This window comes from Chiloscyllium plagiosum, unplaced genomic scaffold (assembly GCF_037043375.1).
Source record: "Chiloscyllium plagiosum isolate Xiang-an unplaced genomic scaffold, Cpla_swu_hap1 HiC_scaffold_45, whole genome shotgun sequence".
Taxonomy (NCBI): domain Eukaryota; kingdom Metazoa; phylum Chordata; class Chondrichthyes; order Orectolobiformes; family Hemiscylliidae; genus Chiloscyllium; species Chiloscyllium plagiosum.
Window position 1 is genome coordinate 14,268,162 of NW_028270183.1, and position 15,558 is coordinate 14,283,719.

General features: G+C 47.5%; 1 protein-coding gene across 1 annotated transcript in view; it reads right to left on the reverse strand.

Moving 5' to 3' along the window:
• Positions 1–15,558, reverse strand: part of camsap3 (calmodulin regulated spectrin-associated protein family, member 3) — a 208,174-nt gene that overhangs the window by 11,257 nt on the left and 181,359 nt on the right. The window contains exons 14-17 of the mRNA XM_087983177.1: positions 14,129–14,265; positions 12,130–12,332; positions 7,980–8,076; positions 1,871–1,989 (exon numbers count right to left, since the gene is read on the reverse strand). Coding sequence (XP_087839303.1) covers positions 1,871–1,989; positions 7,980–8,076; positions 12,130–12,332; positions 14,129–14,265 — 556 coding nt within the window. The remainder of the gene's footprint in view (positions 1–1,870; positions 1,990–7,979; positions 8,077–12,129; positions 12,333–14,128; positions 14,266–15,558) is intronic.

A 15,558-nucleotide genomic window follows, 5' to 3' on the forward strand; every position in this document is an offset into this window, starting at 1 on the left:
AGGAAAGGGCACACATTTCTTCAGCTGAACTCGGCAGAGAATCGTGCGAAGGGGAGGGATTGTATCACCGGCCAATGCTGAGAGCTGCAGGTTGGATCAAGTGAAGAAGGGGCCGAATGGCCTTCTGAACTCTCAATATTCTTGCAATGATGGCGGCAACAACAACAGTGGAAATAAAATGGCGTCACTGTCCAAGATTTGGAAAACGGAGGTGTCTGGGTTTTATGACTGAAAAAGGAATGAACTACGGCCTGTCTATAACCTGACCATTTCTGCCACAGCTTCAAGTGCTCACTGAGGCTCTGTTCTCTTATAACACTCGCTAACATTTACCATTCAAATATCCACCAGATTCCCACAGCCCAGATCATGACAGAATTTGTTACGAAAGAAAACCCTCCCTCTCTGTTCAGTTCTGTTACAAACTACCTTTAAGTCACAGCCTACTGTTCCCTGCGAGAAAAGCTTTGTCCTGCCTCCTCTTGGAAATCCTCACATCATTTTCAAACCATGCCCTAATGTCAGCAATTGCAGCTTCTCCTGCTTGTCAGTTTGGTTGCTTGAGGCTTCCTAGGCCCCAACCCCAAGGGGGCAATACTCCAAGCCTCCCTCCTCCCAGCATCTTCCAGATCGCAATACTATTCCACTGTCTAATGGAGGCTATGATATCCCAGCATTCAATGCTGCAGTGAAAGCCCACCATAAAGCCCACCTAATCAACCACCCCTATGAGTTCAAGTTCTTTCTCCAACTGGACTGATACAGCACAGGAGACCATTCGGCCCATAGTAACCACTCTGCAAGCGACTAAGTCAGCTAGGCCCACCTCCCCCAACACTTTCGGGTGTAAAACTAAGGGGCATTGTCTGAGAATTAGGCCAGTCCGTTCAGGAGAAATGTTAGGAAGCACTCTACACAAAAAGGGTGGGAGGGGTTTGGAATCCTCTTCCACAAATGGCAGGGGATCAGTTGCTAAGCTGAAATTTGATGCTAGTTACATATTTGCTAAGCAAAAGATGCGAAGGAATTATGGGCCTCATTGAATGATGGAATGGGCTGAATGGCCTACCCCCAGTACTATGTTCCAATGCTCACTCTCTCTAAGGGTTTATCCAGCCCCTGGTGAAAAGTTAAGGTTGAATCTGCCTCCTCCATACCTTTGGGCAGGTCCTAACAAGCCACTGCAACAAAAACGACTTTCTCTCATCTTCAGTTAGCAATCATTTCGAATCAATGCCCTCAGGTTCCGAAGGCGATGGTTTCTCCCTATCTCCCACGGCTATTACGCTCAGCTTTTCCGATGGGCACCGCCATTAAATCTCCTCGCGGCATTCTCATCGCCACGGAAACCACCGACTGCTCCAGTCTATCCAGGGAACTGACAGCTCCTCAGCCACAGAGACCATTTTTAGGATCACAGAATCCCAACAGTGAGGAAGCAGGCCATTCGGCCCTTCGAGTCCACACTGACCCTCCAAGGGCGACCCGCCCAGACCCATCTCTGTAACCCTCCATTAACCCACCCAGTCTGGAAACTCTGGGCAATCTGCCCTGATCTGCACATCTTTGGGCTGCGGGAGGAAACCGAAGCAAACTCACGCAGACACAGGGAGAACGTGTGAACCACACAGAGAGTCACCCGAGACTGGAATCAAACCTGAGTCCCTGGCGCTGAGAGGCAGCAGTGCTAACCACTGAGCCAAAAAGTGATGCCCATTCTGAAAATCCTTTTCTCCACCCCCCCAACACTTTCTAAATGAAGGGCGCACCCCAGGGAAGTTTCTCTCTGCTCTCGCTGTTTGGTTTCCTCACGACAGGAACATCCCACCACTCACCCCTGCTACCCCAAACTCTGTGTAAACCCACTCACCTGTGTACTCTGGTATGGACGCTGGCGATGATGCAGTCGACGCGTTCTCCCAGTCTTTCTCGCCGTTCTGATTCCCCACCAGCCGGCTGGGAGACTGGAGCGCTGAGGGGGAGTCCGCCCTGGGGGAAGGGGGAAGGATTCACCAAAAGGGAGAGAAAAGAAACATTTCTTTTTTTAAAAAAAAATTGAACGAAACGTGAGAAGGGAGTGGTGGAAAAAAAAAAGAAATCAACACTCTTCATACTTTGGCCAACGTTTCCATTCTGCCCTGGTCCAGTCTGCCAGCCTCAACTGCAAATCTAGAAAAGGCACTTGGATGGGTTTAGGAAGGGATTAGAGGGATATGGGCCAAGTGCTGGCCAATGGGACTAAATTAGGTTAGGATATCTGGTTAGCATGGATGAGTTGGACCGAGGCGTCCGTTCCTGTGCTTTGTGACTTTGTCCCAGGTTAGGGGTGGGTCCAAAACTGGAGGGGATAGGTTTAGGGTGAGAGGGGAAAGATTTAAAATGAACCTAAGGGACTCCTTTTTCAAACAGAGGGTGGTGCGTGTATGGAATGAGCTGCCAGAGGAAGTGGTGGAGGCTGGTACAATTGCAACTTTTCAGAGGCATTTGGATGGGTATATGAATAGGAAGGGTTTGGAGGGGCATGGGCCAAATGCAGGCAAATGGGACTAGTTTAGCTTCGGAAAACTGATCAACATGGAAGAGTTGGACCGATGGGCCTGTTTCCATGCTCTATGACACGGTTCACCCAATTAGAATCAGAGTAGTACAGCACAGAAACAGACCCTTCAGTCCAATTTGTTCACTCCAACCAGGTATCCTAAATTAATCCATTTGCCAGCACTTGCCCCATATCCCTCCGAACCCCTCATAGTCATGTACCCATCCAGATGCCTTTCAAATGTTGTAATTGTACCAGCCTCCACCACTTCCTCTGGCACCTCATTCCATACACACACCACCCTCTGCATGAAAAGGTTGCCCCTTAGGTCTCTTTTATATCTTTCCCCTCTCACCCTAAACCTATGCCCTCTAGTTTTGGAATCCCCTACCCTGGGGAAAAGACCTTGTCTATTTACCCTATCCAAGTCCCTCATGATTTTATAAACCTCTATCAGGTCACCCCTCAGCCTCCGACATTCCAGGGAAAACAGCCCCAGCCTATTCAGCCTCTCCCTATAGCTCAAACCCTCCAGCCCTGACAACATCCTTGTAAATCTTCCTGCGCCCTCTCAAGCTTAACATCTTTCCGATAGGAAGGAAACCAGGATTGAACACAGTGTTCCAAAAATGGCCTAACCAATGTCTTGTACAGCCGCAACATGACCTCCCAACTCCAGTATTCAATACTCTGACCAATAAAGGCAAGCATACCATGACATGGCAAGACATGACACCAATTATTAAAGTGCACTTGAGAATGTAACTTCTAAAAAAGGTTTTGCGATTTACAAATGAAAGAACTGAAACCAACATGTTTATTGTAAAAGATGAGAGACTTAACAAACAATCCGGGTCTTTTTCAATATATAATTTCAATTTGCTATAAATTCTGTGTCTTCCAATCTTATTCGCCACAGCAAAACTGTGCTACTGCTGGAGGCTTTCCAATCATAATGGGTTTCAAAATGTGGAACCTGCTGGCACAAAGACTCATTAAAGCATAAATGAAGAGCCTGAATAAACAAAGAATGGAGAACTTGCTCATGGAATTAACTCGAGGGGGAGCTGGCTCATGTGGACAGGAACAAAGGCCTGGTCAGAGCACAGGGCCCAACCTCCTGATCTACTTTCTACACAACCTGATATAGCGTCTGCCAGCGGCAATGAGGTTTTATTACCCACATCCTGATGGGAAAATCTTTGTTTGTCAGCTCAACTGTTTCCCTCAAGAGCACCCTTGCAACGCCTGGAATACCGAGGGGAGAGTGCTAAAACCCTGGCACCACCGTCGCCAACGACACTCCCTCCTACTGTCTCCACAAACAACTAATGGAAGGCACTTTCATTTAACTGGCACCCCTCACAACCCCAGTGTAGCCACGGCAGTCAAACCGTGTGGAAGTCAAAGACTCCACAAAGACGGCAAGGATGTCAATTCATGGAAAATATTGGCCTAAATCCAGAAAGAGCTCCCCCGTTCCCCTCCAGAAAGAGGCCTGGGATCTTTCACATCCCCTTGACAGGACAGTCCTGGTTTAACAGCACTCCTGATAATTCCGTGCTCCCACAGTCCAGACAGCGCTGTGTTCAAGTGGATCCGGTCCACACAACCTTCTCACTCCGATACAAGTGAGGCCACCGACTGAACCATGGGTAGACACAGCAAAAACAGGAACTCACCAATGCTTCTTCAACAGCACCTACCATACACTTGCATCTAGAAGGGCAGCAGATAACAGGGGAACACTGCCCCTTGCACTTCCCCTCCGAGCCCCTCACCATCCTGACTTGGAAATACATCACAATTCCTTCAGTGTCGCTGGGTCAAAATCCCGAAATTCTCTTCCCACCAGCGCTGTCCCTACACCGGCTGCAGTGGCTCAAAGTGCCAGCTCACCATCCCCTTCTGAAAGGCAATTAGGGATGGGCAATAAATGTTGGGCCGATCCAGCGATACCTACATCCCATGAATGAATTTTAAGATGGCCTACCCATCACAACAATTTCAGTTACATCACACTGTAAACTTTTGCTATAAATTCTGTGTCTTACAATCATGTCCTCCATAACCACCTGATGAAGGAGCAACGCTTCGAAAGCTAGTGTGCTTCCAATTAAACCTGTTGGACTATAACCTGGTGTTGTGTGATTTTTTTAAACTTTGTACACCCCAGTCCAACACCAGCATCTCCAAATCATGACCACAACTTGAGTGTGGTAAAAATGTTTGACGGTGAGATATTCTCCCACTGTCGAAAGACACTGAGGTGGGGGACAAAGGGGGAAAAAAAAAATTTATAGAGAACCAAACTTTTATAACTAAAAAATAAACACTTATTCAAAATTACATTGACCTCTGCACCATGTGAAACTTGTGGAATGTCATCTAATCTCTCAATCAGATCCAATAAATAAATCAGACCTTTAATGACTGATTCAATACAATTAGCGGAATAAAGGAGGTAGATTCTCAGCTGACATGTGGAACTTTGCTTCCATGGGCAGTGCCCAAGAGCAGGCACCATGCCACCTTAGCAGCCCCTCCATGAGCACTTCTATCCCCTGCCCTCCAGTTGTAACCATTCACAGCTGGCAGACTGGACACTGCAAATGAAAACCGGCAGGTTATCAAACATCAATACGTTTCAGGCCATTAAAGCTCACTCCCACTTGATGCCAGAGGCAAGTTGCGAATGCCACCTGTACTTTGGTGAAACTCCTTCTCAATATCTCCACCTCCCCCCACCCACCGTTGGCCCCCAAAACTGTGTTACGGCAAACTGGTTCAAAAGGTCACCCTGCGAGCTATCAAACTCACACAGGCCACCTTTATCCTCGATTTTAAACGGCGTGATCCAAACGGAGGGCAGTCAGAATAGTCAAGGCCTCTGGTTTATCTTTTGGTCACTAGGCAGGACTATCGGGGCCATAATCCTCTGGGACCGTCCACTAAAACCACAAACCAATGGCCTTGCAAATAACGCACATAAAATTCGGCCAGCCATTTTGCCTAAACTACACACAGGGTTATCATTCTTCTGCAGAATGAAGACATTCGGGGTTGACCAGACATGAACAGAAGAATCCAGAATGTAGGCAGCATTAAGCCCTGCTCAGTCAGGTCAGCCACCACTGCTTAAGGCCACGCACATTCTGGGATTTTTTCCTGTTCATGTTTAACTGTACCTATTCAGTCCGATGTGAAACGCGCTGGAAGAGAAGCAACAAGATACGTTAGACATTAGGTTGGCGTTAAAACGATAACAGTTTGTTGAACACAGTTCTACAGCACGGGATTGCACAATGACAGAGGCGGCCGTTTGCCCCGCTGTGTGTATACTAGCCCATTGAAACAGCAAACAAATTACTCCCAGCACCTTCACTCTGCTCCCGCTGATTCTCCACAGAATCCGCTCGGCTTCAGAGAGTTCAGGCACCAACTCTCTCCTTGAAGTGGTCCAATGAGAAAGGCCACTTGCAGCAGGGAGAAAAAACACACGTCTCTTTGTGCTGATGGCGAGCGATCAATGGAAGAGGAGGATCAATGTGAGCCCCTGACTGGTTCTGCAGACCAGGGTCTATTGTCGGAAAGCACTGAGCCTCCATATGCCGGAGTCTGGGAAGGGGCATCACTGGCTGGCACAGCATTCATTGCCCCATCTCAAACTGCCCTTCCTGAACCCCTGCATCCCATCTGGTGCACGTACACCCACAGTGTTGCTGGGGGAGATATTTGACCCAACGACAGTGATGCTATTCCCAGTCTGGATGGTCTATGACTTGCAGGCCAACTCATAGGAGTCAGTGTCCCCATCTGTCTGCCCTTCTCAGAGTCCTATAGCACGGAAGCAGACCCTGTGGTCCAGCCAATCCATAATCCCAAACTAAACTAGTCTTACCTGCCTGCTCCGGGCCCATATCCCTCCAAGCCCATATCCCTCCAATCCTTTCCTGTTTGTGAACTTATCCAAATTTCTTTTAAACGTTGTAACTGTATCCACCACTTCCTTGCATAAAAGAGGACAAAGCAGTCTGCTTTGCCAAGGTATCACATGTCATTAACACAGTCAGGTGAAATGTGGATTCTCTCTGTTGGGCTCATTTCGAGCTTCATCATTGCAAAGTTAAAGTTAATGGTGTCCACCCGTGCTCTCCAGCTGATTGGGGGAAAGACTGAAGCCACCATTGGACAATGCCACCATTACCTCTGCTGTCCTGCCAGTGATTCCCTCTCTCACCACTCAGCCTTGCAGCCCCTGTTTGGTCTCGAGCTCGGCTTGAACCTGGTCAGCACTCGTCCCAATGTCTTCCCAACTTGGAAACCCTGAGCTCTCCTTTGTATCCTCTCTCGAGTCTATTCTGTGAATAACCTCCCAGACTTAACCAATTCATCCACTGTCTGAGTGCGACAACTCATAGCCTATCCCACACCGAGTCCCAATGACTAATGATGCCCTCTCAAGTGAAATGGTCTTGACACTAGACTCTAGATCCAGGGACCCAAGTGACACTCTGGGGTTCAAATCCTGCCAGCGGTAGAGTGTGAATTCAATTAAACTCTGGAATTTAACAAGAAAGTGTCCAATAACAAATAATTGTTAGTTGTTCATAAATACCATCTCGTTCACTAAGGACATTTAGGGAAGGAAATTTACTTTCCTCACCCAGTCTGGCCGACATGGCACTCCAGTCAGCAATGTGATTACCTCTTAACTGCTCTGTGGGCAACTAGGGATGGACAATAAATGCAGTGGTGTCCACATTGTGTGTACAAATAAAAAGAACATTACACTGGCCCCTATTGGAAATGAACTTCAACTTGCCCTCCTTCTCAAAAGCCCTCTTTGTTCTCATCCTGCTGCATCTTTACAATTTCTCTCTCTCCCCCCCCCCTCCTTTAGTTCCTGGATGGTAGCGTTTTGTGCATCCCTCAGTTCTGATTGCAACAGAGTCACCCACGAATTGCTCGCTGTTAAAGTGAAACACTTGTTTGATCAAGGATTCGGTCACCTCTCCCTCCAAAATCCTCTTCACTTTAAATCCATTCCCCTCTTGTGCAGCAGTTCAGGCTATTAAAACAGCAAAAAACACTACACATTGTTAAAAGGCAGTAACTGCTGGACAGCAGATAGACGCAGGGCATTTAATTAAAAAGTTCATCACCAAAGTGGCACAATAACAAACCAAAGATGGATAACTGAAAGAGTGTGAATAAAACTCAGAATAGACCTTAGCGCAAGGCTTTGGAGACAAAAACTTTGGAATGCTTGGGCAGTTGGGGTTTTAATTTCCTATAGATAGCCAAAGATGGGCCAAATGGTCCCTCTTGTGAATAGCTATCTTGTAAAATGCATCGTTTGCTAAAGACTGGATCCACCGTTGTTGGTTAAATCTTCCCAAAGGCTCCAGTCACAATAACTGTGAACAAATGCCATTACCTTGGACTTTTCTTGACCGAGAGACTATTGGCCGAGTCGTTGACCATGGTGGACAGGGAGAGGGTAGATCGAGAGTACACTTTGTTTAGCCTGGAGCCTGGAAACAAAGAGAAAGACCGTGGTCATGTGTCTGTAATCAGCTGCTTCAAACTGTGCCCTGCACTCAGACAGACTCCACACAGCCAGGGCTACACAAGGCCACGGGTTACCTGCGTCCCTCACACCTTGGAGCTACCAGAGCGCCGAGGGTGCTGGGAAGAGTTGCCAGGTGAATGCCACACGGGTTGGTTTGCGGCTCTCGGAGCAAGTTGCTCACTCAGGGAGTCTCCTCGAACAGACCCTCGCAGACAGAGCTGAGCAAAAGGAAGTAAAAAAGGGGACAGGCAGGTCTTTCACAAACTCAGCTGGTTCACAAAATCTGTCATCCTTAGCCGGTCTGGCCTCCATGTGACTCCAGACCCACAGCAATATGGTTGACTCCTAACTGCCCTCTGGGCAATTAGGGATGGGGAAATAAATGCTGACCTAGCCAGCGATGCCCTCATTCCATGTATGAACATGATAAACACCATGAATCTGCTTAAACACTGCATCAAGATTTAAACTTGGATAGACAGTGCGCAATGTTTACACAGAATTAGACATGATGCAGAAACAAGTAATTCAGCCCGTCTGGTCCGCAGTGGTATTTCTGCTTCCCCACCTGATTGTGTTTACCCTCTCCCCATGCGTGACATCTCTTGCACCCATCACATTTCTGGTTCCTATTCAACACATCGCTAACGCTCACTCAACCAAGCCAACAAATTAGACATTCTCACCATTCCCAGAGTTAAAAAACCGTTCTCCTGAACTCCCTGTAGGATTCCATCAGTGTCCATCTTGTCTCCGACTTGCCTGCCCTGCCCCAATCACAGCTTTAAAGATGGCTGCCAGCTTCTTCCGAGAACCAGCCTGCTCACTCTCTCCTGAAGGTGGTTGGCTCAGTTCCTGTCTCAGCTTTGTAAACCTGGCTTGCATCTGCTCCAGTGCTTCAGCATCCCTCTTCTCAAACTAGACAGCAGAGTGCATGAAGCGCTCGAGATAGATTAGATTCCCTACAGTGTGAAAACAGGCCCTTCAGCCTAACAAGTCCACACTGACCTTCCGAAGGGTAACCCACCCAGACCCATTCCCTGACCCTATATTTACCCCTGACTAATGTACCTAACACCACGGGCAATTTAGCATGGCCAATTCACCTGACCCGCACATCTTTGGACTGTGGGAGGAAACCAGAGCAAACCCACGCAGACTCGGGGAGAATGTGCAAACTCCACACAGACAGTCACCCGAGGCAGGAATCGTACCCGGGTCCCTGGCGCTGTGAAGCAGCAGTGCTAACCACAGAGTCACTGTGCTGCCCCAGGGCTAATTGGTTAACAGCTGGCATGGACGTGATGGGCCGAATGGTGTCCCCTTCTTCTCTGCTGCGCTGAGTGGGACTCCGATCTGGCGGCCTGTTCAAAATGAGATGGATGCAAATGCAATCGATTCCACCCTCGGGTGACTGTCTGTGTGGAGTTTGCACATTTTCCCAGTGTCTGGGCGGGTTTCCTCCGGGTGCTCCGGTTTCTTCCCACATCCAAAGATATGCAGGTTAGGGTGAATTGGCCATGCTAAATTGCCCATAGTGTTCAAGGATGTGTGGTTTGGTGCATTAGTCAGGGGAAAATGTACAGTAATAGGGTAGGGGGAATGGTTCTGGGTGGGTCAGGGTGAACTTGTTGGGCTGAAGGGCTTGTTTCCACACTGTAGGGATCCTGTGATATTTGTTTGACCTAGTGAAACCTCTCTCCTATTTCGGAGCATATTAAAGAAGAACTCAGGAAGGGGTAGAGGGAGGAGGAGGGAGAGAGGGAAAGGGAACTGTGGGGGCACACAGAGTTCAGCAGTGACCTTTCCACTTCGGAATCTGGGTTCCATCCACAGGCCATCGGGATGAAAAAGACCACCCGCTGTTTCCCACATTCCTGTGTGGACTGTGAGCGGAAACGAGCCTGTGGAACAGAACTGCCAACTATTCCCTCCCTGGGGGGCATTGCTGGCCCACCTACAGAACATGGGCAGCTGCTGCTCAAGTAGGCTGCTCGCCTCCACCTTCTCAAGGGGGCAACTAGGGACGTGGGCCAACCAGTGACACCCACGTCTGAGTGAACAGTTAATTCCTAAACTCAGTGGGCACCAAGGCAAACCCAGGAGGAGTCACATCGGAGATAACAAGGTCAAAAAGGTGCAACAAAGCACAGGTAGGAACCTCGGATACCCACGGGATACGCCCATGGATACCCACGGGATACGCCCATGGATACCCACGGGATACGCCCATGGATACCCACGGGATACACCCATGGATACCCACGGGATACACCCATGGATACTCACGGGATACACCCATGGATACTCACGGGATACACCCATGGATACTCACGGGATACACCCATGGATACTCACGGGATACACCCATGGTTACTCACAATGGGAAGAGCTCCCATCGTGTCTCACCAGGAGCAGAACAGAAAAGGGGGAGGGGGGCAATGCAACTATACCAGCACCATCCCACTAAATGGCACAATGCACTGGACAGGCTGAACTATTCATAAACTGCACAACACACCAACGTGCTACTCTTCTGAATGCTTTGTGATGCGTAAAACCTGCGTGGGTTTCGTCCGAGTGCTCCGGTTTCCTCCCGCAGTCCAAAGATGTGCAGGTTAGGGTGAATTGGCCATGCTAAATTGCCTGTAGTGTAAAGACACATTAGTCAGAGGGAAATGGGTCTGGGTGGGTTACTCTTCGGAGGGTCGGTGTGGACTGGTTGGGCCGAAGGGCCTGTTTCCACACTGTAGGGAATCTAATCTAATCTGACTGCGTAGCAATGGAATTGTGTGCAGATATGTTAACCGGTATTACAACATCGGGCGAGGACAGAACTTAAGAATTGTTCGAGAATGCTCCCACTTCAAATTCACGAGGAAAAGAAATTCATTGAAGAGAAATAAACTCTTAACGAAGGAAGTCGTCTCAGTTTTGAAAGTGGTCATGTGGGTCACAATCTCCTTATTTGGGCATCACCTCTCACTCAGTCACATTTCACGGGGGGGGGGTGGGTGTCTCGATTGGAGCCTCCTGTCACATCTGCAGCAGCACATTTCTGACACTAGATGGAGCTTTACATCAAAACAAATGGAAAGACTTGCATTTAGATAGCACTTCTCGTGGTGATAAGAGGCCCCAAAATACTCTATAGTCAATCGTGAATTGTAGCCATCACTGTGAAGTATGAAAGATTTGTGCTTAAGGGATTAAAAAGGTACCTTAGCTTGGATCATTTCCCGTTCCTCACAACGTTACACCAGCTCTTCAATGTCGCTCTCTAAAGAGAGATAAAGATAGATCCTTGCTGCTGCTATGCACCCTTGATGGAGTTCCCCTAACAACCTCTCTCTAAACCTCAGACAAAATAATGTCTCTTAAACCTCACAGGGGTGTCTCGATCAACACCTGCAGTTTACTGGGTACAATAGTGAGGTGGTGATGTACAACATGATGTAATGGTGACAATAATAGGAGGTTGGGAAGGAAAGGATGGAATAATCTGTGCCAGTGAGCAATGTCTTTGCACAGGACAGTAGAACGCTCAACAGGAGTAAAGAGAGAAGGGACTGGTGTCAGCCAGGGTAGGGTTGGAGTCCATATTATAATTAACAGACTGAAATGAGAAATTATCGTTCCAATATGCTGAACAGACCCAACAGCCAGGTTTCCTAGCAGAATCTCAGTCTGTCCAAGTGATCTGTAAGGCCTTGTACATTAGGATCTGCTTGCAAAACAAAAATAAATTGTCACTGCACTCAGGTACACCTAACAACAACAAATCAAATCACAACATCTTCAATTCAGGTGAAAGCACTGATAGCTGAGCAGAGGCCAACGAGGGATATTTACTACGCCCTCATTTTTCGGCAGGCACTAACAGAGATGCTCCACAGTCAGTAAATAAATAGATCGGGGGCATGGGACAGTCCATGGGAGCCAGTCTCCCCACCCTCCTGCCTCCTCAGAGTAGGCCCGGAGTGAAGCCTCTAGCGGGCAGGACTCCAGCACCCACCTAGCAGACCCTTCACCGGGCTGCGAGTCAGCACGGAATCGTCACGGAACACCGAGGACTTGGGCCGGGGCTTCCTCCCTTTGCTTGGTGTGGCCTTTGCCCTCAGGACCTTGTCCAGATCGTCCATTATTTTGAGCTGTTGCCGCCGAAGATACTCCTCCTTGATAAAACTCTTCTCCACTTTCTCTTCCTCTACTTGTTGCCTTCAGAAAAGGGGAAAAGTAATACGGAAAAACAATTAAATCATTTTGTTTTTAAAAAAAAACAAAGATGTGGCATTCTGCTGAAATGGAAGCTATCCTTGAGTGAATCAATTGAAGCGAGTGTTTCAGTAATGTTAGACGATAAAAGAAGCATTAGAACAAATAGTAACCAATCAGGTATCAAATGTAAAACTATTTAAGGTTTACAAGGTTGTATATCAGTCGTATAAGGTATCATGAACCCAGAGACCATTAAAACTGCACAAGTAAGATCCCAGCGAGAGACCACAAATTTTCTTTAACAATTTTTCTTCCTCCCTCTGGTGATGGAACACATTTACAAGAAGCTGCCAATGTACTTTTAACAAAAGAAAAAAAGTTTATTACGCTTGAAGTTTTCTAAACAAACCTAGTATTTTAGACAATATAAGAACGGTTTGGAACTGTCTTGTAAATATCAGAAATAACGATTCAACCCCTTTAGCCTCAATGACGTTTTAGATATCCAAACCTCAAAATTAGAATCCGTACAGTGTGGAAACAGGCCTCTCAGTCCACCTTGCCCCTCCGAAGAGTAACCCACTCAGACAAACACCCCTCCCCTAAATGAATCCTGTTCCCAATTAAAAGTTCCTTGCTCAGATGGCATACCCCTGCTTTCACTCAGTAATCTTCCTTCAGTCATTGTCACTTCCTGAGACTTTTTAAATAAACTGCTAACACAGCTCACATATTCCTTAACACGTGTTCCTTAAACTCTGGAGCTCTCTCTCACCGATACTGAACTGCTCAGGTTAAACTGCTCTGAAGCGCACAGAGTTAACAGTTCCCTCGCTGCTATAGGCCTATCCTCACTGACTGCAACATACCCAGACTCTCAAACTAAAGGAAAACTGTTTGTGTCTCCACCTTCATGTCACCTTGTTTGTAGGCAACAGACCATTTGTTCCTTCCTTCTCTTCCACCCTCTTTTCTCAAATACACTCGAGGGATAGCTTTAAGAAAGGCCTCTCTTAAATACATGGACACCCATACACCATTCTAAGTAGTGATTGCTTCCCTTTTTAAACACACAACTTAATAATACAGATCAAGCTTAAGGCTACTTTTGGCTCGGTCAATGCAAACTCCCACATGGTAAAACTACAACAATAATAGAAACGAACATTGGACTCAAAAGGTCACAACTCAGCAAGAGTTCATTAAGCACCACACAATCTGTGGCAGCTTTGCACAAGATCCCAATGGGATCACCTGAAACCTCGGGCTCTTGATAGTCTTCTGCTCAACTAGTCAAATGTACCTTGCACCTAATGGCATCATGCAACCACCTCTTGTTATTGAAGTTACATTCCACTCCTTATGAGGACTCACTCGTGATTTAATCCTTAAGTACTGATAATCAAACAGGCCCTTCGACTCGGTATGGAAAGGAGGATTGACCCACCACCACAATGGTCTTCAGAGACTAGTGGGTACCACGGAGGCTGGGATGCATTATCAGCCCTGATAACGATGTTTCAATGTAATTTTGAGAAGTTTCCAAAAATCAAGTCGAATGGTCAATGTGTCCAACCTGTTTAGTCAGTGGCAGCAACTACCCAGAGCCCAATACAACAATAGGTATTTTGTAACACACACACCATAAAACCAGCTGCTAGTTTCACGGAGACTCAGTCCCGAGGACTGGAACTGACGTCTACAGTGAGAAGCGGAAACGCTTCATAGGCCTTACGCCCATCACACACACACACACAGAGAGCAAGGGCTCAAAGCAAATTCCTGTTCCGCCTCACCTGGTATCCTCTTTCTTCTGCTCCTTTTCCGCGTCCAACCACATCCGCCGCTTCCTGAACTCTTCCGTCCGTTTCTGCTGCTTCTCCATCAACGCTGCTCGCTTCAGGGCCATTTCTTCCTCCGCCTTCGCCTCGTCCTGCAACGCATGGAGGGGAGCAAAGCAAGGAAAGCAACTGCAACAAGCATCAGCTTCCAGAACGTTCCTCAGCAGAACCCTATTCTGCTCCTACGTCCTATGGTCTAAACTGCGCTAGCAAGTTGTCCACACTGGGGAGAACAGTTGGTAATTTTGGGGATTGGGGGGGGGGGGGGGGGGGGTCATGACAGGTTACCGCATTACCGATCTAGATGGCCAGGCCAAATATCTGAGTTCAAACCCCACTAGGAACTTAAATTCAACATTCAGTCTGGAATTGAAATCTACTCTCAGCAAGGGCAACCATAGATTGTCGTAAACATGATTTCGGGTTCACGAATGCCCTTCAGGGAAGGGAAATTTGCCGTCCTCATCTCCTCGGGCCTGTAGGCGACTCCAGACCCATAGCAACCTGGTAGATTAGCTTCCCTCGCAAACGGCCGAGCGAATCATTCAGTACAAACTAATGAGGGATGGGCAGCAGATGCCAGTGTCTCTGAGATGGCCACATCACATGAACGAGTGAGAAAAAGCAATTTGACTCAACCAGAGGAGACCAAAGCTGGTCCAAATCGTTAATAAAGGTTTAGTTTGGTCACCGCTCCGATTTGATTAGGTCCTTTGGATTTAGCGAGTGCAATGAAAACTTCCACCATTACTTCACCCACAGCTTCTCCACGTTAACAGCAGAACCAGTCCCAAATCTGAATGAACATGGTTCGAAAACCTTGATCTGGACTACACCAAACCACCCCCCCCTTCCCAGAATATATTAAGATAAACTAGACCCTAACATTTTCTTATGTTAAAGGCAAGTGCCATGCATTGTGTTCCAGATGCAATTGAATTGGTCAAACAGGCGCAAGTGAGGACTGCAGTTGCTGGAGATTAGAGTCAAGAGTGTGGTGCTGGAAAAGCACAGCAGGTCAGGCAGCATCAGAGGAGGATTTTTGCCTGAAACGTGGATTCTCCTGCTCCTCGGATGCTGCCTGACCTGCTGTGCTTTCCCAGTGCCACACTCTTGACTCAGTTGGTCAAACAACGCAGTCTTCAGACAAAGCAAGCTTTATTCCTACACTATAGTTAAAATACAGCAAAAGGAAGAGGAGACTGGAATCACTTAATTCTATTGGAAAGCTTAACAGAATACTAATCTATTTAACTGCTAGACAGTAACTGTTCCAATACAGTAACAACACATCAACACACTGCAGGAAAGAATTACTGCAGCTGCAGGAAACAAAAAAATACTGGAGACCACAGCGGGTCAGGGGGCATCCATGGGGGAAGAGC